The 27,325-nt window shown below is 43.6% G+C and overlaps 1 protein-coding gene across 2 annotated transcripts in view; it reads right to left on the reverse strand.

The window, feature by feature from the left end:
• The window catches only part of LOC134342923 (cadherin-22-like), a 1,022,768-nt gene that overhangs the window by 805,098 nt on the left and 190,345 nt on the right, over positions 1-27,325 (reverse strand). For both annotated transcript variants that reach the window (XM_063041624.1, XM_063041625.1), the window contains exon 2: positions 18,172-18,567. In XM_063041624.1, coding sequence (XP_062897694.1) covers positions 18,172-18,408 — 237 coding nt within the window. In that variant the 5' untranslated portion in view covers positions 18,409-18,567. The remainder of the gene's footprint in view (positions 1-18,171; positions 18,568-27,325) is intronic.

Here is a 27,325-nt window from a genome sequence, read left to right on the forward strand (position 1 = left end):
GATAGATTATTTGTTGCAAAGGACTTGAAGTACAAATGCATGGAAGCTTTACTGTAAAGTAACTGTGCAGTGAAACCACTTTTAAACTATTGCAAGTTTCAATCTAATTACCTAAGGAATAATATGTTTGCTTTGAGTGGGCTTCCATGCCATAATGGGTTACAAAACAAGATTAGGCAGCACAGCTGCACAACCCTCCCTAATGAGCTGAAAGCATTCTATGCATGTTTTGAACAGAATGTTACCACCCATCCTGACAGCTTCCAGAAGCCTTAATGACTACTGCCCAGTGGCTCTGACATTCACCAAAATGAAGTGCTTTGACAGGCTGGTCATGCTGCGTATTAATTCTAGCCTCTCAGACAACTTATTCTCGAGAGGGAGGGCAAGAATCCAGATGTTGTGGTCCATGTAGGGACCAACGATGTGGGTAGGAAGAGTGAGGAGGTCCTGCATAGTGAGTTCAGGGAGTTAGGTGTGATGCTGAAGGGCAGGCCTCCAGGGTAACAATCTCAGGATTGCTACCTGTGCTACATGCGAGTGAGGCGAGGAACAGAAGGATTATACAGATCAATACGTGGCTGAGAGGATGGTGCAGGAGGGAGGGCTTCAGGTTTTTAGATAATTGGGCTTTGTTCCAGGGAAGGTGGGATCTGTTCCGACGGGACGGTTTACATGTGAACTGGAGGGGTACTAACTTTCTTGCAGGAAAGTTTGCTAGTGCTGCTTGGGGGGGTTTAAACTAAATTTGCAGGGGGCAGGGATCCAGAATGTGAGAGAGGATAGCGAGATGAAGTATAAAGGACAGGTGGGGATTACACGGTTCCGGAATATTAAGTGTGAAGTAGAGAAAGGTGAGGCGGAACGAGTGATAAGGAGGATACATGTGCAGAGGGATGGTCTGACGGAGCATGGAGTTAAATGTGCAGAAAGAGTAAGTAAATTTAAGAAGGACAACAAAATTCAAGGGGCGTATAGCCCAGTGAGAATTCAGGGAGCTGGGTTATGCACAATAGGCAGCGATTTAAACAGAGAGAGGAGAAATGGGTTAAAAATTCTATATCTGAATGCATGAAGTGTCAGAAATAAGGCGGATAAGCTTGAAGTTCAGGTGCAAATGGGTAACTATGATGTTGTTGGGATATCAGAGACATGGCTGCAGGGGAATCAGACCTGGGAATTGAATGTACAAGGGTATACGTGCTATCAAAGGGACAGAAAGGTGAGCAGAGGGGGTGGGGTGGCCCTGTTGGTGAGGAATGAGATTCAGTCCCTTGCAAAGGGGGACATAGAATCAGGAGAAGTAGAGTCAGTGTGGATAGAACTGAGGAACAGTAAGGGCAAAAAGACCCTAATAGGTGTTATCTACAGGCCCCCAAACAGTAGCATGGATATTGGGTGCAAGTTGAATAGGGAGTTAACAATGGCATGTGGCAAAGGAAATGTCGCAGTAGTTATGGGGGATTTCAACATGCAGGTGAACTGGGAAAATCAGGTTGGTACTGGACCCCAGGATAGGGAGTTTGTAGAGTGCCTACCGGATGCATTTTTGGAGCAGCCTGTATGAGAGCCGACCAGGGATAAGGCTATTCTGGATCTAGTGTTGTGCAATGAACAGGATTTGATAAGTGATCTTGAAGTAAAGGAGCCATTAGGAGGTAGTGACCATAATATGATAAGTTTTTATCTGCAAGTTGAGAGGGATAAGGGCAGATCAGAAGTGTCAGTATTGCAGTTGAACAAAGGAGACTATGGAGCCATGAGGGAGGAGCTGGCCAAAGTTGACTGGTCGGATATCCTAGCAGAAAAGACAGTGGAACAGAAATGGCAGGTATTCTTGGGAATAATGCACAAGGTGCAAAATTAGTTCATCCCCCGGAGAAGGAAGGATTCAAAGGGGGGAAAGTGGCCACAGTGGTTGACAAAGGAAGTCAGAGATAGCATAGCATTAAAAAAGAAGTATAACAGAGCTAAGGTGAGTGGGAAGACGAATGATTGGGAAATTTTTAAGGAGCAACAGAACTTAACTAAAAAGGCGATACGGGGAGAAAAAGTGAGGTATGAACGCAAGCTAGCTAGGAATATAAAGGAGAAGAGCAAAAGTTTTTTTAGGTATGTGAAGAGAAGGAAGATAGTTAAGAACAATATTGGGCCCTTGAAGAATGAATTGGGAGAAATTGTTATGGGAAACAGAGAAATGGCAGACGAATTTAATAAGTACTTTGGATCTGTCTTCACTAGGGAAGACACAAGCAATCTCCCAGATGTATGGATGGGCCAAGGACATAGGGTAACAGAGGAACTGAAACAGATTGACATTAGGAAGGAAACGATGATGAGTAGACTGATGGGACGGAAGGCTAACAAATCCCCAGGTCCAGATGGTCTGCATCCTAGGATACTAAAGGAGGTGGCTCTGGAAATTGTGGATGCATTGGTGATCATTTTCCAATGTTCCTTAGATTCAGGATCAGTTCCTGAGGATTGGCAAATGGCTAATGTTATCCCACTTTTTAAGAAAGGAGGGAGAGAGAAAACAGAGAACTATCGCCCTGTTAGCCTAACATTAGTAGTGGGGAAGATACTAGAGTCCATTATTAAAGATGAAATAGTGGCATATCTTGATAGCAGTTATAAGATTGGGCCGAGCCAGCATGGATTTACCAAGGGCAAATCATGCTTGACTAATCTATTGGAGTTTTTCGAGGATGTAACCAAGAAGATAGACGCGGGAGATCCAGTGGATGTGGTGTACATGGACTTTCAGAAGGCATTTGATAAGGTACCACATAGGAGATTGGTGGGTAAAATCAGAGCTCATGGCATTGGGGGGAGGATATTGACATGGATAGAAAACTGGTTGGCAGATAGAAAGCAAAGGGTAGCAGTGAATGGGTGTTTCTCGGAATGGCAGGTGGTGATTAGTGGGGTGCCATAGGGCTCGGTATTGGGACCACAGCTGTTTACAATTTACATCAATGATTTAGAGGAAGGCATTGTGAATAAGATCAGCAAGTTTGCTGATGATACTAAGCTGGGTGGCAGTGTGACATGTGATGAAGATGGTAGGAGAATTCAAGGTGACTTGGATAGGCTAGGTGAGTGGGCAGAAACTTGGCAGATTGCGTTTAATGTGAATAAGTGTGAGGTTATTCACTTTGGGAGCAAGAACAGGAAGGCAGATTATTATCTGAACGGTGTGGAGTTAGTTAAGGGAGAAATACAAAGAGATCTAGGAGTACTTGTTCATCAGTCTCTGAAGGTGAATGAGCAAGTGCAGCAGGCAGTGAAGAAGGCTAATGGAATGTTGGCCTTTATTACAAAGGGAATTGAGTACAAGAGCAAGGAGATCCTTTTGCATTTGTACAGGGCCCTGGTGGGACCACACCTGGAGTATTGGGTGCAGTTTTGGTCTCCAGGGTTAAGGAAGGACATCCTGGCTGTGGAGGAGGTGCAACGTAGGTTCACTAGGTTAATTCCTGGGATGTCCGGACTGTCCTACGCAGAGAGGTTAGAGAGACTGGGCTTGTATACCCTGGAATTAAGGAGATTGAGGGGGGATCTGATTGAGACATATAAGATTATTAAGGGATTGGACAAGATAGAGGCAGGAAATATGTTCCAGATGCTGGGAGAGTCCAGTACCAGAGGGCATGGTTTAAGAATAAGAGATAGGTCATTTAGGACAGAGTTGAGGAGAAACATCTTCTCCCAGAGAGTTGTGGAGGTGTGGAACGCGCTGCCTCAGAAGGCAGTGGAGGCCAATTCTCTGGATGCTTTCAAGAAGGAGCTAGATAGGTATCTTATGGATAGGGGAGTCAAGGGTTATGGGGACAAGGCAGGAACCGGGTATTGATAGTAGATGATCAGCCATGATCTCAAAATGGCAGTGCAGGCTCAAAAGGCTGAATGGTCTACTTCTGCACCTATTGTCTATTCAGCCAACTGCAATTTACTTAACAATGAGACAGGAGTATGGCAGATGCCAACTTCCTGACACTACACTCAACACTGATGCATCTGGACTGTAAGTATAGTACAACTACATTAAACTATTGTTTATTGACTACAGCCCCACTTTCAGTACGAGAATAATAAGCCAACTCATCTCCAAACTCCAAAACTATGCTTTGAAGAGGGATCCTTGATTTCTTGACAAGACAGCTATACTCCTGCCACGATTATTCTCAACACTAATGCCCCATAGGCCTGGATCGTCAGCCGCCTGCTGTGCTGCCTACAGACTCACAGCTGCAGGGCCAGATCCTGCTCCAACTCTATCTCAAAATTTGCAGATAATACCATCACAGGGGGCTGTATCTCAAATAACAATGAACCAGAGTACAGCAAGGAAATAGAGAGCCTGGTGACATGGTGGCTAGACAGCAAAAGAAAAGAGCAGTAGGGTAGTGCACATGCTCCTGTCTACATCAGCAGTGCTGAGATCACAAGTGTTGAGAGGCTCAAGTTCCTTGGAATAAACATCATCAATAGCCTGTCCTAGATACCACAGCCATGAAACCTACATTCACTGGTAGCTAAAGGATTTGACATGTCCTCAGTGACTCTCACCAATTGTTATCAATGCACCAGAGAAAGCATCCTATCCAGATGTATCATAGCTTTGTATGGCAACTGCTCTGCCCAGGACTGCAGAAAATAACTCCGATAGTTAAGGACACTGTTGAGCAAATGGAAACCACCCTCTCCTCCTTTGACTTTGTCTACACTTCTTGCTGACTTGGTAAAACAGCCAACATAATCAAATACTGTATCCACTGCAGATATTTTGTCTTCTCCCCCTCCTATTAGGTAGAAGATATAAAAGCACATACCCTAGGCTTATAAACAACTTCTATCCTGCTGTTATAAGACTATTGAATGGACTCTTGTATAGTAAGATGGATTATTGACCTCTCAATCTGCCTCATCATGTCCAAAAACATCTACCTGCAAAGCACTTTCCTTTCGCTGTAACACATTTTCTTCTGCCGTGTACTACCTCAATGCACTGTTGTAATGAATTGTTCTGTACCAATGGCACACAAGCCAAGTTTTTTTTTACTGTACTTTGGTACATCTGACAGTAATAAAGTAATTTGCTGATAAACCAATGCCAATTTGCCAATTTACCTTGATTCCCTGATGACTGAGAAAAGGTGTTTTCCTTGAAAATGATTGTCCTATGTTTACTAGAATAATAGTCAAAGAACTGTAGAGTTAAGGCTGATTTATACTTCTGTGTCAAATGTACGCCGTAGGTATGGCATAGCCGCGAACCCTACGCTGTACTCTACGCAAACCATACGCTGTAGCCTAACGTGCACCTCTCCCAAAATATAACTATGCGTCGCGGCAATGCAGACCGAAACAACTATGATTGGTCCGCTTGGTAGCATCGCATTTCCTCCTACGCTGCAATAGCTTCCCATTGGGCGACTGAAGGGCAGGGATGGAACTCTGGCTGCAATGCTTTCCATAAAGCTTTACAGACCTCCGAAATTACGGAGGTCTCTTTTACGAAAGACCTACATTAGTACCTGTTTTTGTTAACCAAAAGAGGATTTTCGTTTTTACGAAAAAAGGCGCTCGCTTTAAACTTGTTTACCCCGAGAAAGACTACCATGACCATGAAGCCTTGCACGGGCAGGTGTGTAAGCGTGCGTGACGTGCCGATTTTTTTCGACAAATCGATTTTGGCTCAAAAATCCTCGATTATGTTAAGTGATAACAATGTACATACAGAAAATTCACCCTCCTTCAGTTTCAGTCGCCATTGTTTGAAGTTTGAGTTTCTTTGTGTTGAGTTTCAACATGAAGAAACTCAACACAGTGGTATAGAAACCCTACCACCAACTAACATTTTGGCAGTGAATTGCAGAGCGACGCAGATACACCCACGCACAAGTATGAATGCTCACAACGGCGTAGCCCACTTGCATAGGCCACGGCGTAAGCTAGTACACACAAGTATAAATCAGCCTTTATACAGCATGCAAACAGGCTATTTGCCTGAACTGGTCCATACAGACCAAGATGCCATATCAATGCTTATCCAACTTGTCAACATTTGGCCCATAACTTTCTAACCTACCCTATCCATGTACCTATTCAAATGTATCCTAAACAGTATTAAGATACCTGTTTTAAACACTTCCTCTGGCACCTTCATTCATGAATTGACAATCCTCTGGATGAAAAGTTGCCCCTCAGATGCCTATTAAACCTCTCCCCTTTTGCCTTGGCACTATGCCCTCTAGTTCTTGATTCACATAACCTCGGATAAAGTCTGGGTGCATTCACCTGATCTATACTCCTCGAGGTTAGGAAAGTGAGAATTCATCTGAATTATTTCCTGCCCATATGCAAATGCAGCCAGTCTTTATCCGAGGTTATGTATGGGAATCAAGAGGGCATAGTAGTGTACCGTTCAGATGGATGCTATTACAGAGCAAGTGATTTGGGTTCCGGCCACCATCAGTAAGGACTTTGTGGGTTTACCCCAGCTGCTCCAATTTCCTCTCACATTCCAAAGATGTGTGGGTTAGGATTAGTGTGTTGTGGGCATACTGTATTGGTACTGGAAGGGTAGCGACACTCATGGGCTCCCCCAGCACAATCTATGAACAGTGTTGGTCATTGACACAAAACAATGCATTTCAGTGTTGCTTTGATGTATGTACATGTGACCAATTGTTGTTTTGGTCCTATAACGACTGATGGTTTTATACCTATAACTACTGATGAGACCCAAAGCCAGAAGGTAGATCTAAGCCAGAACTCAAAATAAAACTTTATTTAGTAAAACCATGCAACTATAAAAAAACTCAAAACTCTACTGTACATCCCGAAGCACGACTACTTAAATGACTTACCCAAGTACATTCAAGACACTTATAGGAACAATGAGCAATCAGTGAAAGTCAGCCTGGGATTGGTTGTCAGCTGGCCAATAGGTGTTGGTTGTTTCAGCTTGCTGTAACACCTCTATCTTGAAGATGACTACCTGCAGGATCTGAGCCAAGTATTGATTTGGATTAGACTGGGTTAGACTAGCAATCCGCCCTTTGCAGTGGTTGCAGCTTGTCACTTTCTTATGCAATGAAGCTTACAGCTGTGCTGGCGATGCTAGTTGGTTCGGTTGGGGTAAATCGAAGCCTTCAAGGAGGAGATGAAGATGCAGCAGTGTGATGGATAATCTGCCCTCGGGAGTACATGCCCACAACTGGTTGCTGTAACATGCCAGCAACATCCATCTGTCATAACTTTGGAGAGCGCTTCCCCCATTTGTTTGACAGTCTTACTTGGTAGCCGGGATCTTGCCCATTGTGATGCTGTGTGACCCAAACTGTAGCTCCAGGCTTGAATGACTTCACCTGTCAATTAAGGTCCATGTGTTGCCTTTGGGTACCTGCCCATCTGCAGTCTTGGATCTTGGACGCTGTGGCAGCATTGCATCCAACACTGTGCGCAGTTTTCTTCACAAAAGCGCTTCAGCTGGAGACATCCCCTTGAACCTTGGATGTGATGTAAACTGTATGTCAGCAGAAATGTTTTGAGAGCCTCGGACAATGCTCCATCCGCTCCTGATTTCAGAAGTGACCATTTGAAGGTATCCCCAAATCTCTCTGCTTGGCTATTGGACTGTGGATAATATAGGGGTGTGCAGATGTGGATAATTCCACTGTTCTGGCAGAATACAGCAAACTGCTGTGACCTGACAGGGCCATTATCAGAAACAAGTGTTTCTGGTATCCCAGCATGCTGAAAATTTACAGCAGCATTTGAATAGTAGCCCCTGTTATTGTTGACATCACAGAAAATATTTCAGGCCATTTGAAATAGGTGTCAAACAGGACAAGGCAGGTACACCTGTTGATTGGGTAGCAAAGTCAATATGTACTTGACTCCAAGGTCTGGTAACCTGAGACCATGGTTGAGAATTGCCTCTACTTGGATTCTTTGCTGCCGTAGAGCACTGAGTACACTGCTTGCAGACGGATGTGATATCTTCATCTGTGCCCAGCCAGTACACAATGATTCTTGCTTGGGCTTTCATTCGATTGAAGTCCTGATGACTACAGTGGAATTGTTACAGTACTTTCGGTCAAAGTGTTTGTGGAATCACTATTCTGTCTCAAAACATTAAGCACGACTTCACATTTGAGAGTGATGTACTGTATGATGTTGATAGAAGGGGATGAAATCTTTCTCACCTTTGACTGGCCATCCATCAATGAGGTATCTGGTGATATTATGAAGAAAAGGATCTGAAGCCATTTCTGCTCTTGTCAACCATGTCTGGAACTCCTTCAGCAGCATCTGATACAACCTGGTGAACTTTATAATCAATTGAAATCATAGCCATGACTGCTTTGTTTTCAGTAATCTGCTGATTTATAAGTCTGGAGAGGGCTTCTGCCTGACTAAGTTCTTGGGTTGATTTGTACTTGATTTCAAAATTATTGCCCACCTTTGCAGATGTTTAGCTGTATACACCCGGATGCCTTTCTTAGACCTGAAGAAGGACAGCAGTGGTTTGTGATCAATAAGGAGAGTGAAGCATCTGCCATGATCTTCTTGTGTAATTTCCTTATTGCAAAGATGATTCCCAAGGCTTCCTTCTCAATTTGACCATCGTTCCTTTCAGCTGCAGTCAGTGAACTGACTGCATGCATGACAGCTTTTTCAGAATGATCAGGAATGATATGGGATAGACAGCTCCCACCCATATTTGGATGCATCCATAGTTTTGTCTGATCTGTGCCAATGACAATAATGTCTTTGAGGTAAGAAGCAACACCACCAGTACCACTCAGAATGCTGTCCATAATCTGTTGGAAAATTGAAGAAGCCACCCTTGCCCCAAAAGGCAGACAGCAGAAGGAAAACAATCCATTATGTGTTGTAAAGAGGGAATGCTCCTATGACTTTTCTGCCACTTCTACCTGAACGTAGGCTTCAGTCAAGCCCAACTTCGCAAAGTAACGACCACTGTTCAATTTTGCAAAGATTTCTGCCGGTACCGGTAATGGGTATTGGTGTGTCTTCACAGCTAGCTGCATTGAGACCAGCTGAGAAGTCTGTACACAACCTCACTGTCCCGTTGACTTTCTTGAAAATGACTATTGGAGCTGCCCAACGTGAGCAGTTAATCACACCAGCTTGCTGCAGTCGATCTGGATCAACTGGTAAGGCTGCGTGTGGTACTGTTTTGTTTAGAGTAGATGACTAGCTTTGCATCTGGATGGAGATGGATTTCTGCTTAGAGTTTGGTGCAGCAACCTGAATCTTCTTGAAACACTGCTGCATAGTGCTGTTGCAGTTGTTGTTGTATGGTCTGCATACTGACGGCTGCATGGCATCGACTGATATGATTTGAACCACCAATGTCTTCATACAGACCTGATTCAGAGGAATGCTCCAGAGATCAAGCATATCCATCAAGTCAATGCCAAGGACAGTCAGATCCGGCTGGTCTGTTAGGTAACGCACACTGTTAACTTGGTTGCTGTTTGACCTCACCATGCAGTATAGTACTCTCCACCATGTGTGATGCAGAGTATATTGACTGGCTGCATCACAACCTGGTATGGAAACACCAATGCCCTTGATTGGAAAATCCTACAAAAAGTAATGGATACCTCTCAGTCCATCACAGGTGAAGCTTTCCCCACCATTGAGCACATCTACATGAAGCAATATCACAGGAAGACAGCATCCTTCATCGAGGACCCCTCATCACTCAGGTCACTGCTGAAGTTACAGGAGCCTCATGACTCACACCACTGGGTTCACAAACAGCTATTACTCTTCAACCTTGAACCAGAGGGGATAACTTCACTCAACTTCACTTGCCCCATCACTGAATTGTTTCCACAACCAATAGACTCACTTTCGAGGACTCTTTTTCTCATGTTCTTGATATTTATTGTTCTTTTATTTTTTATTATTTCTTTTTTTTTGTATTTGCAATTTTTTTTTGTCTTTTGCTCTGTGATTGAACATCCACGTTGATGTGCTCTTCCGTTGATTCTATTATGGTTATTATTCTATTATGAATTTATTGAGTATGCCTGCAAGAAAATGGATCTCAGGTTTGTGACATATATGTATTTGATAATAAATTTACTTTGAACTTTGAGTTTGCCTGTCAGCTGGAGGGTTCCACCCAATGCATAGTAAGTGGAGAGATGAGTTGAGTTGACTGGTGGGTACCCAAGTGCCTACGATGTGCGTTTGGTGATAACAGTGATGTCTGATGTGCTATCAAGTTTTAGCTTGGCCAACTGATTGTTAAAAAATATGTTGATGTATCATCTCCTTGGGGCGAAGTCAACTTTGAATGTAACTGTTAAACTCCAAGTAGATTTTGATGGCTTTTGAAACTACTTGCTCTTATTTTTCACTGACCTGGACGATGGCAAAAAAATGGCAAAAGCCATCTTTGTGGCCATGGCATTGGCATTTGCTGTAAATGTGTCTCTTGTATTGCTAGTTTCTTTGGTAATGCTGTGCACTACAGTTTCAACAAGCTGTGTTTGTCCGCTAGGAGATCAGATGAATAATAATGTCTGTGCCATTGGAAACTGCATTTGACGTAGTGTTGCTTGGTCAGGTTGGTATTGTGTTTGGCATGATCAAACACTGGCATTCTTGAGCAGTAGCTTGTTGAGTCATATCAAGGTCTTGCTCCATTCTGGCCAGGATCCATTTGTGAATGTCTGCATTTCCAGGTGCCTGAATCCATAACTAAAAATCAGCCACTTAAACAGTGATTCAGTCATGTTACCCAGCTTGAACTTCTCATATTCACAATTGATGACCCTTGCATATGTAATGAAGTCATCAGCGTAGTACTTAATGAGCTTTAGGCAATAGTAGTGACCACTGAAGAGAGATGACTGCTTTCCAACAATGCTTCTTAGCTGTCAGACAGTTTTGTCAAATGATAGGTCACTGGGTTCTTTGGCAGAATGAAGTTGAAATAACGCTCATATTCAGCAGTACCCAATTTTTGGAGCGAAGCGCACATCTTCTATGAGTTGCTTTTTCTGGTGAACTTGACCTGGAATATATCTTTGTATCATTTGAACCATGATTCAAACATATCTCCCAAAAACAGCATCAAACTTGAAATTGGTAATGGACTTAACAACTGACACGCATGAGTTCTGTTCAGTGTTCGACATCAACGTTGTTGGACTCACTGATAACCTGCAGGTCAGGGTTTCGATTAACTTCAGCTGGGCCATTTCAGCTTGAACTTGCTGCTGTTGTAGAATTCCACATAAGCCTTCTGCTGAAATGTCATGTTGATATAATCTAGCAGCTTATCACCAATCTGCTGTGTTTGCTCACCTATAACTACTGACGAGACCTGAGGCCAGGAGCTAAAACAAAGCTGGAACGCGAAATAAAACTTTAGACAGTAAAATCACAAACAAGAGAGAATCTGCAGATGCTGGAAATCCAAGCAACACATCCAAAATGCTGGAGGAACTCAGCAGGCCAGGCAGCACCTGTGGAAAAAAGTACAGTCAATGTTTCCTGCTGAATGGCTTCGGCTCAAAACATCAACTGTACTCTTTTCCATAAATGCTGCCTGGCCTGCTGAGTTCCTCCAGCATTTTGTGTGTGTTGAATCAGTAAAACCACACAACTACAATAATCTCGAAACTCCACTGTACATCCCATTCAGGATTATATAAATGGATTACCCAAAAACATTCGAAACATTTTCGGAACAGAGACCGACTAGTGAAAGTCAGCCTGGTATTGGTTGTCAGCTGTCCAATGGGCGTTGGTTGTTTTTGGCACACCATAATACAAACAAAACTAATCTTTAACTTTATCTAAATATAACATTCTGAAAGGGTTTGACGGGGTAAATGTTGAGAAGTTGTTACCTCAGAATGGACTGTTAAGAATTAGTGAATAAGGTCTCAGAATAGGAGATTGATTATAATGCACAGAGATAACATTTATTTTAATGAAGAATTGAGTTAATTTTGAATTCCTAGTCCCAGTAAGGTAGACTCCCAGTCATGAATGTATCAAAGACTAAAACAGACAGCCTTTTAAATCGCAAACAACTCGAATTCTGCAGATGCTGGAAATTCAAGCAATGCACATCAAAGTTGCTGGTGAACGCAGCAGGCGAGGCAGCATCTCTAGGAAGAGGTACAGTCGACGTTTCAGGCCGAGACCCTTCGTCAGGACTAACTGAAGGAAGAGTTCGTAAGAGATTTGAAAGTGGGAGGGTAAGGGGGAGATCCAAAATGATAGAAGACAGGACGGGGAGGGATGGAGCCAAGAGCTGGACAGGTGATTGGCAAAGGGGATATCTGTCCGCCAGAGAAAGCAGGACCTCCCAGTGGCCACACATTTTAATTCCACATCCTATTCCCATTCTGACATGTCTATCCATGGCCTCCTCTACTGTAAAAATGAAGCCACACTCAGGTTGGAGGAACAACACCTTATATTTCGTCTGGGTAGCCGCCAACCTGATGGCATGAACATTGACTTCTCTAACTTCCGCTAATGCCCCACCTCCTCCTCGTACCCCATCCGTTATTTATTTTTATACACACATTCTTTCTCTCATTCTCCTTTTTCTCCCTCTGTCCCTCTGACTATACCCCTTGCCCATCCTCTGAGCTTCCCCCCCCTTGTCTTTCTCCCCGGACCTCCTGTCCCATGATCCTCTCATATCCCCTTTGCCAATCACCTGTCCAGCTCTTGGCTCCATCCCTCCCCTTCCTGTCTTCTCCTATCATTCTGGATCTCCCCCTCCCCCTCCCCCTCCCACTTTCAAATCTCTTACGAACTCTTCCTTCAGTTAGTCCTGACGAAGGGTCTCGGCCTGAAACATCGACTGTACCTCTTCCTAGAGATGCTGCCTGGCCTGCTGCATTCACCAGCAACTTTGATGTGTGTTGCCTGAGCCCTTTAAATACCACAGTGTATAGGAAGATCAGACAGAAAAGTGAACAGTGATCATCCTTGGTATTGATGGACTCTTCTGCTTCTATTTCTGCAGTCAACCCTGATGAAGTTAAAGCAGGAAGGTACACAATTCAGAACTATTTGTTTGGTTAGATATTTGTGGATAATTGTTAACAAAAGAGGAAGGATAAGAATTATAGGATTAAAACAAGAGTGGAAGAGTGAATTGTTTCAGAAACAAGACACGAGGGAATCTGCAGATGCTAGAAATTCAAGCACTACACACAAAAAATGCTGGTGAACGCAGCAGGCCAGGCAGCATCTATAGGAAGAGGTACAGTCGACGTTTTGGGCTGGGACCCTTCCCAAAACGTCGACTTTACCTCTTCCTATAGATGCTGCCTGGCCTGCTGCGTTCACCAGCATTTTTTGTGCCTGTTGTTTCTGAAACAGTCAGGGTATTCATGTGATTATTATGTCAGCTTCAAATCACATATATGAATTAAAGATTGCATCATATGATGTCTAATAATTTTATATAAGTTGTATATTATTAGATACAAATACGTTTCAGAATCAACACAGCAAACAATTTAGTAATTACCAAACTTATTCAGTTCACAGCAGTAAGTACCTATCTCATGAGCAAGATGGACCTCTAATGAACTTGTTAATTAGTAAATCTATTGCATGAAAAGCCACTGGAGATGAAAGCTAGACATCGCTGGCAGGAGAATAATTGGTTAGAATCAACACAGCAGCTTAAAAACTTAGAAGAGTGGTTACATTATCAGATATTCTCACATAAATCTCTCTAATTCCAGAATACACCTGAATCACCTACAAATCAAGTTTCAGCCAGTGAATGACATGTTTTGCTGATAAGGTCAGAGTCTTCATAGAAGGTGAGGAGAAATGATGACTTGTGAATCTGGCAGCAGTCAATACACTGAACAGAGGAATTGTGGAGCAGTGGAGATAGACACAATGGTTAGAAAGCCGTAAGGAAATATAAAGATACAAAAATAAGAGAGTCAGTTTTTTTCAAGTGTGTAATTTTTTTAATTTTGTGTAATATTGGGAGGAACTGATATTCATGATCATCTTGCTGGATATATGTGATACAGCATTGATGAAAGGTGACAAACCAGAACAGTGGTCACTCTCAAACATTATCCCAGTCCCCAAGTCTGGATCCCTCACAAAGGCAGATAACTAACGTGGTATCAGCTTGACCTGCATCTTAGCAAAGTTATACAATCGGATGCCCTTGAACAGGATTCGCTCCGCCATTGGCCCTAAGCTAAGATTCAATCAGAATGGTTTTCGGCAGGAGCGCACAACAGTAATGCAAATACTTGCTCTCCGTAGGATCATCGAGGAAGTCAAGAAGAACAACCTACCAGCCGTGCTTACTTATATCGATTTTCGCAAAGCTTTTGACTCCATTCACTGAGGTAAAATGCTGAAGACCCTGAAAGCTTACGGAGTGCCAGACCATCTACTGAGAGCAATAGAGTCCAGCTATACCAAAACCATGCGAAAGTTGTATCACCAGACGGAGAAACTGCAGTGTTCGAGCTTCTAGCTGTTGTGCTGCAAGGAGACACTCTGGCACCCTACATCTTTATAATCGTCCTTGATTATGCTCTACGTCAGGCTACCAAAGATCATGACAAGCTTGGTTTTACCATAAAACCAGGGTGAACCAAAAGGTTCAGACCAGTTACACTCACAGATCTCAATTTTGCAGATGACATAGTCCTGCTCTCTGACCAGATGGAGGAAGCACAGCAGCTACTGACAAAAGTGGAAATTGAATGCAATAAAGTTGGACTTCACCTAAATGCTAAAAAGACAGAGTACATGGCATTTAACCGCGACGAAGGTACTCTCAAGACCGTAGAGAATGACACCATTAAGAAAGTCTTTGACTACAAGTACCTCGGGTCAGGAATGATGAGTTCAGAGAAGGACATAAAGATACGAAGGCCTGGCGTGGAGAGCTATGAATGACATGAAGGAAATCTGGAAGTTGAACCTGACCAGGGGGCTTAAAAAGAGGATTTTCACAACAGTCATAGAGTCCATTCTCATGTACGGATGCGAGACATGGACACTCACCAAGACGATACGAAAGTCTCTAGATGGTTGCTATACATGAATGCTCCGGATGGCTCTTGATCTGAGTTGGCAACAGCTCATAACGAACGTTGAGCTCTATAACAACCTGCCGATGCTCTCCACTAAAATCGAGGCGAAAAGACTGCAACTAGCAGGGCACTGTCTACGCCACCTCGAGCTACCTGCCAACCTAGCACTGATGAACCCTGGGCGCCCTCCCAAAACTATGGTCAACATGCTCCTAGAAGACAGCGCTGCAGCTAATTTAGATGAACTGAACACACTGATGAGGGAGAGGGAGAAGTGGCGAGTCCGTCATCGCGCCCGACGCCAGCCCCCTAGGCCTGAGTCGACGTAGTAGATATTGTTGAGAACAAATTAGAAAAAATAGGTTAAATTATTTGCACATTGAAAATTATATTTTTACTTCACATGCAAAGAAGAATATGATAATCAGAGACATGATTCAGGACATTTACAAAGACAGGTGTGAAAATAGGGCCCGAAGGATCATTGGGCACCCGAGTCATCCCAACCACAATCTATTCCAGCTGCTACCATCTGGGAAACGGGACCGCAGCATAAAAGCCAGGACCAACAGGCTCCGGGACAGCTTCTTCCACCAGGCCATCAGACTGATTAACTCACGCTGATTTTAGTGTTTTTCTATGTTACATTAGCTGTTCTATTTATTATAAATTACTATGATTGCACATTGCACATTTTGACAAAGATGTTACGTAAAGATTTTTACTCCTCATGTATGTGAAGGATGTGAGGAATAAAGTCAATTCAAATCTGTAGTGGTGTAATGTGTACTGCTGAGCAACAATTAACATCTCTGAGACCGACAAAAAGAAAGATGACTTTCCTCCCTTATATCTCTTCCCTTCCTTCCACTGGGGCTCCATAATGGCCTCAAGCTGTTCAGGTGTGTTATCAGAGATCAACCTTCTAGTGTCTGGAACCAAATTAAAAAAATTCAATACAGGATTCTAATTTTATTGAAAGGGAAGGGAAGGATGTTTTAAAATGTAGGAATTTGATATAATCTTCAAATCACATTATCTTCATGTCTTTGAGCAATCCATTAATATCAGGACATATCAAATTCAAGAGTTGCTGCTCAGTATCCAGAAAATTCGGATCAAAGTCATCTATGAATGGGCTCCAACCTAGACTTTAGTAGTTCAATGACTACCAGCCGATTGAATATCCTAAGATTGCTCCTGCTAATCTATGTATTCCATTGTACTGAAACTTACTAGTGAGATTTAGAGCAAATTTAGATCATTAATGGCAGCTAATTAAGGTCACCCTAGTAACAATGTGGTTCAAACTGCATTACAGTCTGGTATGGAGCTCCAATGCACAGGATTTCAGTGAGTTGTAAGCTTGTCAGATCCATCTTGGGCACAATCCTCCCCTCCATAGAGACAATCTTCAAGAGGTACTGCCTCCAAGAAGATGACACCCATCACTAAGGACCACACAATCCAGGACACCCCTTCTTCTCATTACTACCATCAGGGAGAAGGCACATGAGGCTGAAGACCCACACCCAGAGATTTAGGAATGGCTGCTTCCACGCCACAATTAGAGCTATGAATGGTCCACAAACCCATAAACATAAACTCATTATTCCCTTTTCCACTATTTATTTATTTTGTAATTTTCAGTGATTTTATGCCTTTTCACTGTATTGCTGCTGTAAAACAACAATTTTCATGATATATACAGTAAACCAATGATAATAAATGTGATTCTGACAGAATAGTATGATTACTTTATCCCTGTGGGTTTATTTGAGAACACAGCTTAGTCATCTGTTGATAGTGTAGGTGGGCCTCATCCTAGCTCACTCTGGTAGCTTCTTCCCAATGGTTCCCAGGAAGTTTCATTGGGATGGTTACAACAAAATAAGCTTAAATTGATTTGGAAATTCACGTGGGTGCAAAATGCCCTCTGCAAAATCCTGGGTGAAGGTATCAGCCCAGTAGTATTGATTAATTGAAGACTGAAAAGATAGAGAGAGAGAAGGAGGATAGATCAAAGAGAGGAGGAAGAGGGATATTGGGTGTGTCACGACACCTACGGGGAGAAGGTAGGAGAATGAGTTTGAGAGGGAAAATAAATCAGCCAAGATCGAATGGTAGAGCAGGCTCAATGGAGCCAATTTGTCTCATTCTGCTCCTATATTCCAAGGTCTTATTACTTTATGGATGGATGGATGGAAGGTGGAAGAATGCAGAAAGTTGGAGTAAAGGAGGAAGGAAAGAGATAGCAGGAAGGGAAAAAGAAAGAAGGATTGGAAAGAGGTAGGAAGAATGGTAAGAGAGAGAGAATGAGATGGGAAGGAGAGAGTGAGAGGGATGAGTATCAACAATATTATTCATGAACAATGTTTCTACCTGATACTTAAATATCAGGAAATTCATGAAAATTGAGACCAAAAGCAGCTTCCGCTGAAAAGACAGTTCTCTGGCCGGCTACTTCCCAGACCTAACTTTGACCTGGTGACACTAGTTAAGATTAATGCATGGAGATCAGCAGAGCAGTTTGGGGCCCAATGACATACATATTGATCGTGGAGGGAGTGGAGTCTGGTTCTGTGTAATCCCAGAGGGATGAGCTAGAAGGCACCTGTTGTGGCCCACTCAAAATCACACCTCACTGCTCACAATAAGAGAGAAAAAAAAGAGTCTAAACCAGCAATATTTCCCATTCTACCAGTTTCAGCCAGAGAGGTGAAGTTAAAACACACCATCAACCCATGTACTGACTCAAGCTCAGACCTTGTATTATCTCAGCAGCTACAGAAGGCAAAAACAACTTTTTCTCCATGAGAAAGGCAGTAGCTGATTGGAAAAATGATGCTCTTGGTAATCATTAGCAAACTAACAGACAGTGTTGCTCAGTTTGCAGAATATTTCACTATCACTAGATAATGTCTTGATTGTTTGCTCACATGCAGTTATAGAAGTTCATATAAAGAGAGAAGATTGCAGAAAACTCAGCAAGGTTAGCATTAACCAGCCTGATATCAGCAAAATAATTCTGTTCCCTGACAAAATTATCCCAATAGTTTAACCTCACCTTTCCAACATAGAGTGGCTCAGTTCCAGTGTACTCCTCCACAATGAAGAACTGATTCCAGACCCAGCCACGCCTGATACGACGGTGAGCTACCAAGCTTGCTTCAGAATGGTCTGTTTTCCAGTCTGGATGCTGCGATCTGTTCTGGGTCGAATTTGTCCCACAGTGACCCAGCATGCACAAAGCCACTGACGTGAGCCACAGAGTGGTGTGGCTGACCATTTTACCTGGCCTCATTTTCGCACAGGTTAAGTTCAGGTAAGGTGGAGCCTGTTTACTGAGCCCTTCAATGCATCGATCCTCGATTGTCTCATTAATCCTTCACGCTGTCAGATGCTGAATCTGAGTGACGGTTTCATTTCTGAAGCTTTGGCTCCACAGATAAAACCCAAGTACCTACAAAAAAGCAAGATATTAATAATGAGATGGCATACTTTGACCCGTAACAGGGACATCATTTCTTGAGTGCAAATTAATTGTCATGCATTCCAGTGCATCCTGAGATTGTGGTAAGTGCTTTTAAAAATACCCTTGTTTTTCTTCTAAAGTAGACCATAATAGCTCTGTGTGCTACAATGTTTGAATTCATAAAATGAGGGAATATTGTGAAAGCCTAACCTTGTGGAGTGGTGTTGCACCTTCTGAAATTAGGACAGGGTTCTCTGTGCATATGTCACCTCTGCACAGAGAGCACAATGTACAGTCCTCCTTTTGACACAGCATGTGTAAAGGTATGTATGCTCTTGGGGACAGACAGGCACTGAAGCAGGCCCTAATTAGAGAAGATGGGATGACAATGGCATTTCTTAAAGGACTCAACCTTATCAGAGCCAATGCAGCAAAACCCAAAATTGAACACGAAATGCCAAATGTGGCCTATCATTATCTTGTACAACTGCAATCTAGCATCTCAATCTCTACACTTCATGCCCTGATGGACAAAAGCCAGCATGCAAAAGGCCTTCTTCAGCACCTTATTCGTATATACACACGCCACTTTCAGGGAACCATGTACTTTTACTCCTAGGTTCCTTTGTTCTCCAGTCCTCACCACTCCAACAATACTTCCTATGTCAGCTGACACTTTTCATCTCCCTATATACTAAATTTAAATGCAGCATCCTTCCAAGCCCAATCATTTCCACAGTTAAACACTTCCATATCCTGACGTGCCATAACCTCTCCTTCCATCCTTGCTCTCCTATCCCGATCATCTACTATCTCCAGCCCATCACCATTCTGATGCCCAATATCCTATGCAGTCACCACTATGACAAACGATTTTCTGAAGGTGTCAGTGCTAGGCCCATTGCTATTTCTCATCTACCACAATGTCTTGAATGAGAAAATACAAGGCATGTTTAGTGAGTTTGTAGATGATGCTAAAATAAGTGGTTTTGTTGCTAAGGACTATGGTTATTCGGATCTATAAAGGGATCTTGATCAGTTGGGTAACTGCACTGAGGAATGACAAATGGAATTTACTTCTGGTAAGCGTGGTATTGTTGCGAGACAATGAGAGTTGGAGTTTCACAGTGAAGGATAGGATCCTGGGGAGAGCTGCGGAACTGAAGGGTGGAGGTGTGCCAGTACGTGGTTCCCTGGAAGTGGCACCACATGTAGATAGGGTGATGAAGAAGGCCTTTCGCATGCTGGCTTTTCCAGTCAGGGCATTGGGATGTTCTGTTGCAGTTGTACAAGATAATGGTGAGGCCACATTTGGAATATTGTGTTCAGTTTTGGTCAGGCTACCAGGCAAAAGATATTGGAAAGAGTGCAGAGGAGATTTATGAGGATGTCACAGGAACTTGAGGGACTGAGTTATGGAGACAGTTTGAGCAGGTTCAGACTATTTTCCATTGGAATATAGGAGCATGAGGGCTGATCATACAGAATTGTATAATGTCATAGACTGAATGCATCCAGTTTCTTTCCCAGGGTTGGGGAATCTCAAACCAAAGGATACAGCTTAAAGGTGAGAAGGAACGGATTTAATCGGAGGAGGCAAATTTCTCACCCAAAAACTGGTCAGTGTATGCAATGAGCTGTCAGAAGTAGTTGAGACAGGTAGATTAGCAACATGTAGAAGGTCATTAGACAGGTACATGGATAGGAATAGCTTAGAGGGAAATGGATCAAATGCAAGCAAATGGGATGAGCTGAGATGGGAATCTGGGTCAGCGTGGACCAGTTAAACTGAACAGCTTGTTTCTATGCTGTACAACGATGACTTTGTGACTCTATTATGTCCACTGTTCACAATGGCAGGAGCTTGTAGAGGGAAGACCTTTAGCTAATTAATAGCCCACATGAGTTCAATCATGCATAATCACTATGTTTTGTGTCTGAAATGTAGCTCTGCTTCAATGCATGGCTTTAGTTACATTGAATGATTTGTTCATGACACTTTAGAAATAGAATAAATCAGTGGAATTGAGCCTTTTATATTTGGTTTATGACCATGTCATTCAGACCTGTCAAATTTACATTCAGAACCATGATCTACAGATCTCTCCTATTAGATCCATTTTTCTTTAGCCCTTTATCTCTTCCACCTATCCCCTCCCAGTTTCCTAATTCATCAGCCCTCCCCACCCACCCAAGAGCATCAGTTAGTCTTGCGAGACCATGGATCTGTGCCTGGAAAGTTTTCACTCTCCAGGGCGCAGGCCTGGGCAAGGTTGTATGGAAGACCGGCAGTTACCCATCTGCAAGTCTCCCCTCTCCACGACACCGATGTTATCCAAGGGAAGGGCAAGGGCCTTGGCACCAGTGTCGTCACAGAGCACTGTGAGGTTAAGCTGCCTCGGCTGGGGCTCGAACTCACAACCTTCAGATTGCTAGTCAAATCCCTTAATCACTTGGCCATGTGCCCACCCACTTCCCCCTCATCTAGCCTCAAGTATCGCCTGCTAGCTTGTACTTTTTCTTTTCCTCCCAATTTCTTATTCTAGCTTCTGTCCCCTTCCTTTCCAGTTTTGATGAAGGGTTTCAGCCTGAAACATCAACAGTTTATTTCCCTCCATAGATGCTGCCTGAACTGTTGATCTCCTCTTGCCTTTTGTGTGTGTTGCTCAAGATTTCTTGCATTGGTACGATCTCTTTTAACTTTAATTCAGTGATTACATTCGGTGGTTCATCTTCCTTCATTCGCTGGCTGAAAAAAAATCTACTTGATTTCCTTTACAATTTCTTAATTACAAGATTGTGCCCTTACTCTTTGATCACATTTTCATGGCAACCACCTTTATCAATTCCGCCTTCAACATCCAAATTGTTTGAATTTCTAATCATAGAATAATTACATAATGTGTTGTGACTTTGAGTATTTCACATTATTTCCGTTAAATAATATTGCTGGAACAAAGATGTTCTCCAACTAATGTTAGACCTCCACTTCATGTAGTCTTGTAGTCATCTGACTTCACCAATCTCTCCAATATTACAAGACAGTCCAGTATACACTGGTAGTAACTTAAAACTAAGGACACAGGCTGTCAATTTCCTTACATTTACATTTTGTACAGTGTAACAGAAGATTTATTACACAGCCAGTGTTTAATTGTAGTTAGATTGTGAGAACTTGTTGTGATAAGTGATAATAATCTTAATGAAGTGTCAGTTATGTTCACAAACTATGGTTCATGAATTAGAATATTTAAGTTACTGGCTCTCACAATGATTACTTTCAGTTAGGATTCCTGAGCTGATTAACAAATGGCCACTGGTCACTGATGGCTGGTCTATCAAAACAAACTGGGAAGAGGAATTGAATTCAGCCAATCCCTACAAGCAGGACTAGAGAAGGGGATGAAAAGCAGATACTCAGTTGTTATACTACTTAAGTTTCTAATGTCAAAAATGAAAGAAATCTTGGCATAGTCTATAGCATCCATTAGTCTCGTGAGGCCATGGATTTGCGCCTTGAAAAGCTTCCAGGGCGCTGGCCTGGACTAGGTTGTATGGAAGACCGGCAGTTGCCAATGCTGCAAGTCTCCCCTCTCCACGCCATGGATGTTGTCCAAGGGAAGGGCACAAGGGTCGATACAGCTTGGCACTGGTGTCGTCGCAGAGCAATGTGTGGTTAAGTGCCTTGCTCAAGGACACAACACGTTGCCTCAGCTGAGGCTCGAACTAGCAACCTTCAGATCACTAGACCAATGCCTTGACCACTTGTCATGTGCCAACACTTGGCATAGTCAGTCCTTTTGGATTGTGTAGGAACTAGAAATGGGTTGTGGATCTGCAGATGCTGGAGAAACTCAGCCGGTCAAGCAGCACTCTGCAGGGAAGTGGACAGTTGATTTTTTGAGATGGTTAAAGAGGTGGAGGGAAAGGGGTGGAGCAAGAAATGGCAAGCAATCTGTGAATTCAGATGAGTGTCTGGCAGAAGGGGGAGTGGAGAGTGAGAATAGTGACAGAGGCAACAGAGTTCTGAGAAAAGGGAATCTGGTAGGAGAGGAAGGTGCAACATGAAATCAACTAAGGGAGCTGGGGTGGTCAAATGGGAATAGTGAGGGTGGGGATCCAGTGGGATTATGAGTAATTGAATGGGTGGAGGAGGGAAAGAAACTGGGTGATGGAGGCTGTGGTGTCTGCAAAAGAAATGGAGAAGAGAAGAAAAGTGAGAGGGAAGCAGTTTACAAAGATCAAAACTGAAAGTAAATTTATTTTCAAAGCTCATAAAGTATATGTCACCATAAACTGAGATTCATTTTCTTGTAGGCATTCACAGTAAATACAAAGAAACACAATAGAATCCACACTAACAGAGATGGACAAACCATCAATCTGCAAAAGACAACAAATTGTCCAAATACAAAAGACGAACAAAATAATAATAGTAGCTAAATAAATAATAAATAATATTGAGACCATGAGTTGTAGAATTCTTGAAAGTGTGTCCATAGGTTGTGGAATCAATTCAGTGTCGGCGTGATGGAGTTATCTACCGTTGTTCAGTCGCCTGATGCTTGAAGGATAATAACTGATGGTGTGGGGCCTAAAGCTCCTATGCCTCCTTTCTAATAACAGCAGTGAGAAGAGGGCATGGCCTGGATGGCATGGTCCTTCATGATGGATGCTGATTTCCTGTGACAGTGCTCCTTATAGCTTTATCTTTGATGGGCTGGGCTGTATCTAGTATCAAAGTGGGTGCTGTTGTACTGTGGTGCACTGACCTCCACCTTGCTGAGGCCCAGTGGCAACTCTCAGACACCTCCTCATACCTACCCCTTAAAGGGGACCCCACTCCGGACCATCAGAAAACTGTCTCCAACACCACTACTGACCTCATCAGCTCTGGAGAACTCCCATCCGTTGCTACCAAATTCCCGTACCCCTTTGTTCCCCGACCCCACACCACTCGCTTCTGCCTCCTACCCAAGATCCATAAACTGGACTGCACAGGTAGACCTATCGTCTCTACCTGTGCCTGCCCCACTGAACTTGTGTCCTCATACCTCAATTCCATTCTGTCTCCCTTGGTTCAGTTCCTTCCCACCTAATCCATGATACATCTCATACCTTCAATTTCCTCAGTAGGTTTTAATTACCTGGCTCTGACTGCCTTACTTTCACCATGGATGTTCAGTCCCTAGGCTTCTATCCACCATCAACAAGGCCTCAAAGCTCTTCACTTCTTTCTTGACAAAAGAACCAAGAAATTTCCCTCCACAGCCACACTCTTCCCTATGGCAGAATTGATACTCACCCTCAACAATTTTCCTTAGGCTCCTCTCAATTTCTCCAAACTTGAGAGGTAACCATGGGCACCCACACAGGCCTCAGCTGTGCCTGCCTCTTTGTTGGCTATGTAGAACATTCCTTGTTCCAAGCCTTCCCCGGTAATACTCTCCAACTCTTCCTCCGCTACATTGATAACCACCATGGTGTTGCTTCATGCACCCATGCTGAGCTCCTTAATTTCACCAACATCGCCTCTAACTTCCACCTTGCTCTTAAGTTCATTTGATCTATCTCCAACATGTTCCTCCTCTGTCCTGATCTCTCTGTCTCCATTTCTAGAAGCAAACTGTCTGTCACAACAATGGATTCGGCAGCACAATAGATACGGCAATTACACTTGTGAATATGCACGTGTCAGCTAATTTTTATTTCATTGTGATGGTATTTAACTCTATTCTTTTCATTGCAATGTTTGTCAAGGCTTGAGAAAGGCACAGCAATGTTTCACTGCCTGCTTGCATTCGGCCTTGCCTGAGAAATTGAACTGTCGAGTCAACTGACTCTGAAGACGAGTGGTTTTCGTTTTATATTTAGTTTTTCCTTTCAGCTGCAGTATAGGCTTCATTTTCCATCTGAGATTTAATGGCCCTGTTTGCCCCAGCACTTATTGTTTTCTTTTCTCTATAACTCTGTACGCATTAACGTCTGTGAACTATCGACCTGTTTCAAGGTCCCTTGCTCTGCATTTGGGTCATATCCGAATGTAGTGGCAGCAAGTCTCAACCACACAAAGATACACCCAGCAGAGAGGCAGCAGCTGACCTTGGCCCTGAGATTCATTGGTCAGATACGGGATGAACTACAGGGTAATTGAATCTGTTCTCAGTGAAGTTACGGAAGCAATGAGGCAGACAATCTTGTACCAACAAGCCCAGTCTCATCTGGAGGAACAGGTATCATTCCTATCTGTAAAGATTGAACAACTCACCAGACAATCGGACTCAGGAGTCTGCAATTTCCGCTTTCATGGCTACTGTCCACAAGCTCGCTATAAACAGCCAGCATCAGCTGACAGCCTTTAACATTCTTGTCAACACAATTCAGCAGCATCTGGCCCTGACAGTCCCACTCCCAGCATCCCGTAGGTCCTCCTTTTCTGCTGTCCCAACAATCTCTGCTACTAATGTTCCCGCTCCCGCACCCGGACCAGAACTGACTCCCACCTTCGGACCCTCACAGACTCACAGGAACCAATTATTCCATCACTAGGCAAATATTCTGGTTATTTGGATGGCTGCAGGAATTTTATTACCCAATGCAAGTTGACATTCCAAGCCCAGACTGGTCATTTTGGTGATGAGGCGCAAAAACTGGAATACATGGTCAATCTTCCAGATGGACCTCCACTCAGCCTGTTCAACACTTTATGGGAGCAAAGATACCCTGCAGCCCAGTCATTCCAAAATGTTTGGCAGAATTAAGAAGGATTTTTTTTACCACCCCTACGGGATTTGTACTGACTCTTGGACCTACGCCAAGGCAGAGGAACGGTGAGAGCCTATGCAGTCAAATTCCGCACGCTTGCAGTAGAGACAGTTTGGAATGAGAGATCCCTCATCACTGCCTTCCAGCGTGGACTGAACACAGGGTTTCAGCATGATATTCCTGTCCGGGACAAGCAAGGTAGTCTGGATGACCTGATTAATCTGGCTATTTGAGTTGACGACTGGGTGAGTGGGCAGATGCATGGCAAATGCAGTTTAATGTAGATAAATGTGAGGTTATCCATTTTGGTGGCAAGAACAGGAAGGCAGATTACTATCTGAGTGGTGTCAAGTTAGGAAAAGGGGAAGTACAACAAGATCTAGGTGTCCTTATTCATCAGTCACTGAAAGTAAGCATGCAGCTACAGCAGGCAGTGAAGAAAGCTAATGGCATGCTGCCCTTCATAACAAGGGGAATTGAGTATGGGAGCAAAGAGGTCCTTTTGCAGTTGTACAGGGCCCTGGTGACACCACACCTGGCATGTTGTGTACAGTTTTGGTCTCCAAATTTGAGGAAGGATATTCTAGCTATTGAGGGAGTGCAGCGTAGGTTCACAAGGTTAATTCCCGGGATGGCGGGACTGTCATATGTTAAATGATTGGAGCGACTGGGGTTGTATACACTGGAATTTAGAAGGATGAGAGGGGATCTAAATGAAACATATAAGATTATTAAGGGATTGGACACGCTAGAGGCAGGAAACATGTTCCTGATGCGGGGGGAGCCCAGAACCAGAGGTCGCAGTTTAAGAATAAGAGGTAGACAGTTTAGAACGGAGTTGAGGAAAAACTTTTTCACACAGAGGGTTGTGGTTCTGTGGAATGCTCTGCCTCAGAAGGCAGTGGAGGCCAATTCTCTGGATTCTATCAAAAAAGAGTTAGATAGGGCTCTTAAAGATAGCGGAGTGAAGGGATATGGAGAGAAGGCAGGAAAAGGGTACTGATTGTGGATGACCAACCATGATCACAGTGAATGGTGGTGCTGGCTCGAAGGGCTGAATGGTCTACTCCTGCACCTATTGTCTATTGTAACTGAGTGGCTCAGGGAAGGAATGTTTCAAACTTCCTATGCGCCATCTGATCACTGTCTTTCCTTGCCCTCTGCCCCTCCCTCATCTGATCATTGTCGTTCCTCGTCCTCTCCCCCTCCCTCACCACCCAGCACCCAGCCCACGGTGGAGCCTATGCAAGTAAGGTGCATGCGCCTGTCTCAGGTGGAACAAGATCGGCACAGGAGAACAGATTCCTGCCTCTATTGTGGTGATCCAGGACACTTCCGGGCTGCATGTTCCAAGCATCCAGTAAAAGAGAATACCCGTCAGCAGGGAGGGGTGTTCTGTCAGGTCAGTTCTCTCTTCTGTCAGCTTCCCCTAATTGTGTAATGCTCATGGTTTCTTTGTTGTGGGGGTTTTGGACCCATGAACTTAAGACGTTTATCGACTCCGGTGCAGCTGGGAATCTCATGGACATCTCTTTAACTCAAAGATGGGGAGTTCAGACTCAGGAATGAAGAGAAAAGATCAACGTCATGGCACTGGATGGTCGACCTCTGGGTACTGGCCAGATCCACCTTTCCACTCAACCCCTCCAACTTGTGCTCAAAGGCAACCATCATGAAGAACTCTCTTTCTATCTGGTTGATTCGCCTGAAATGCCGCTGGAACTTGGTCCCCCCGGTTACTCTGGCTTTAACCCATGAATTGATTTGTCTCTGAAAGCACTCCAAGAGTGGGGACTGGCATGCCTGCCTACGTATTTGGGTGCAGTTCAAGCTCCATTCCATGAATCCCCTCCTGTGTTCACATCCTCTGAAGATGTGGACCTGTCTGGGATTCTAGCTGAATATGCGGATCTCCTTGAGGTTTTCAGCAAAAGGTAGGTCACCACCCCGCTCCCACAACGGCCATACGACTGCGACATCG

Source organism: Mobula hypostoma, chromosome 2 (genome assembly GCF_963921235.1).
Source record: "Mobula hypostoma chromosome 2, sMobHyp1.1, whole genome shotgun sequence".
Taxonomy (NCBI): domain Eukaryota; kingdom Metazoa; phylum Chordata; class Chondrichthyes; order Myliobatiformes; family Myliobatidae; genus Mobula; species Mobula hypostoma.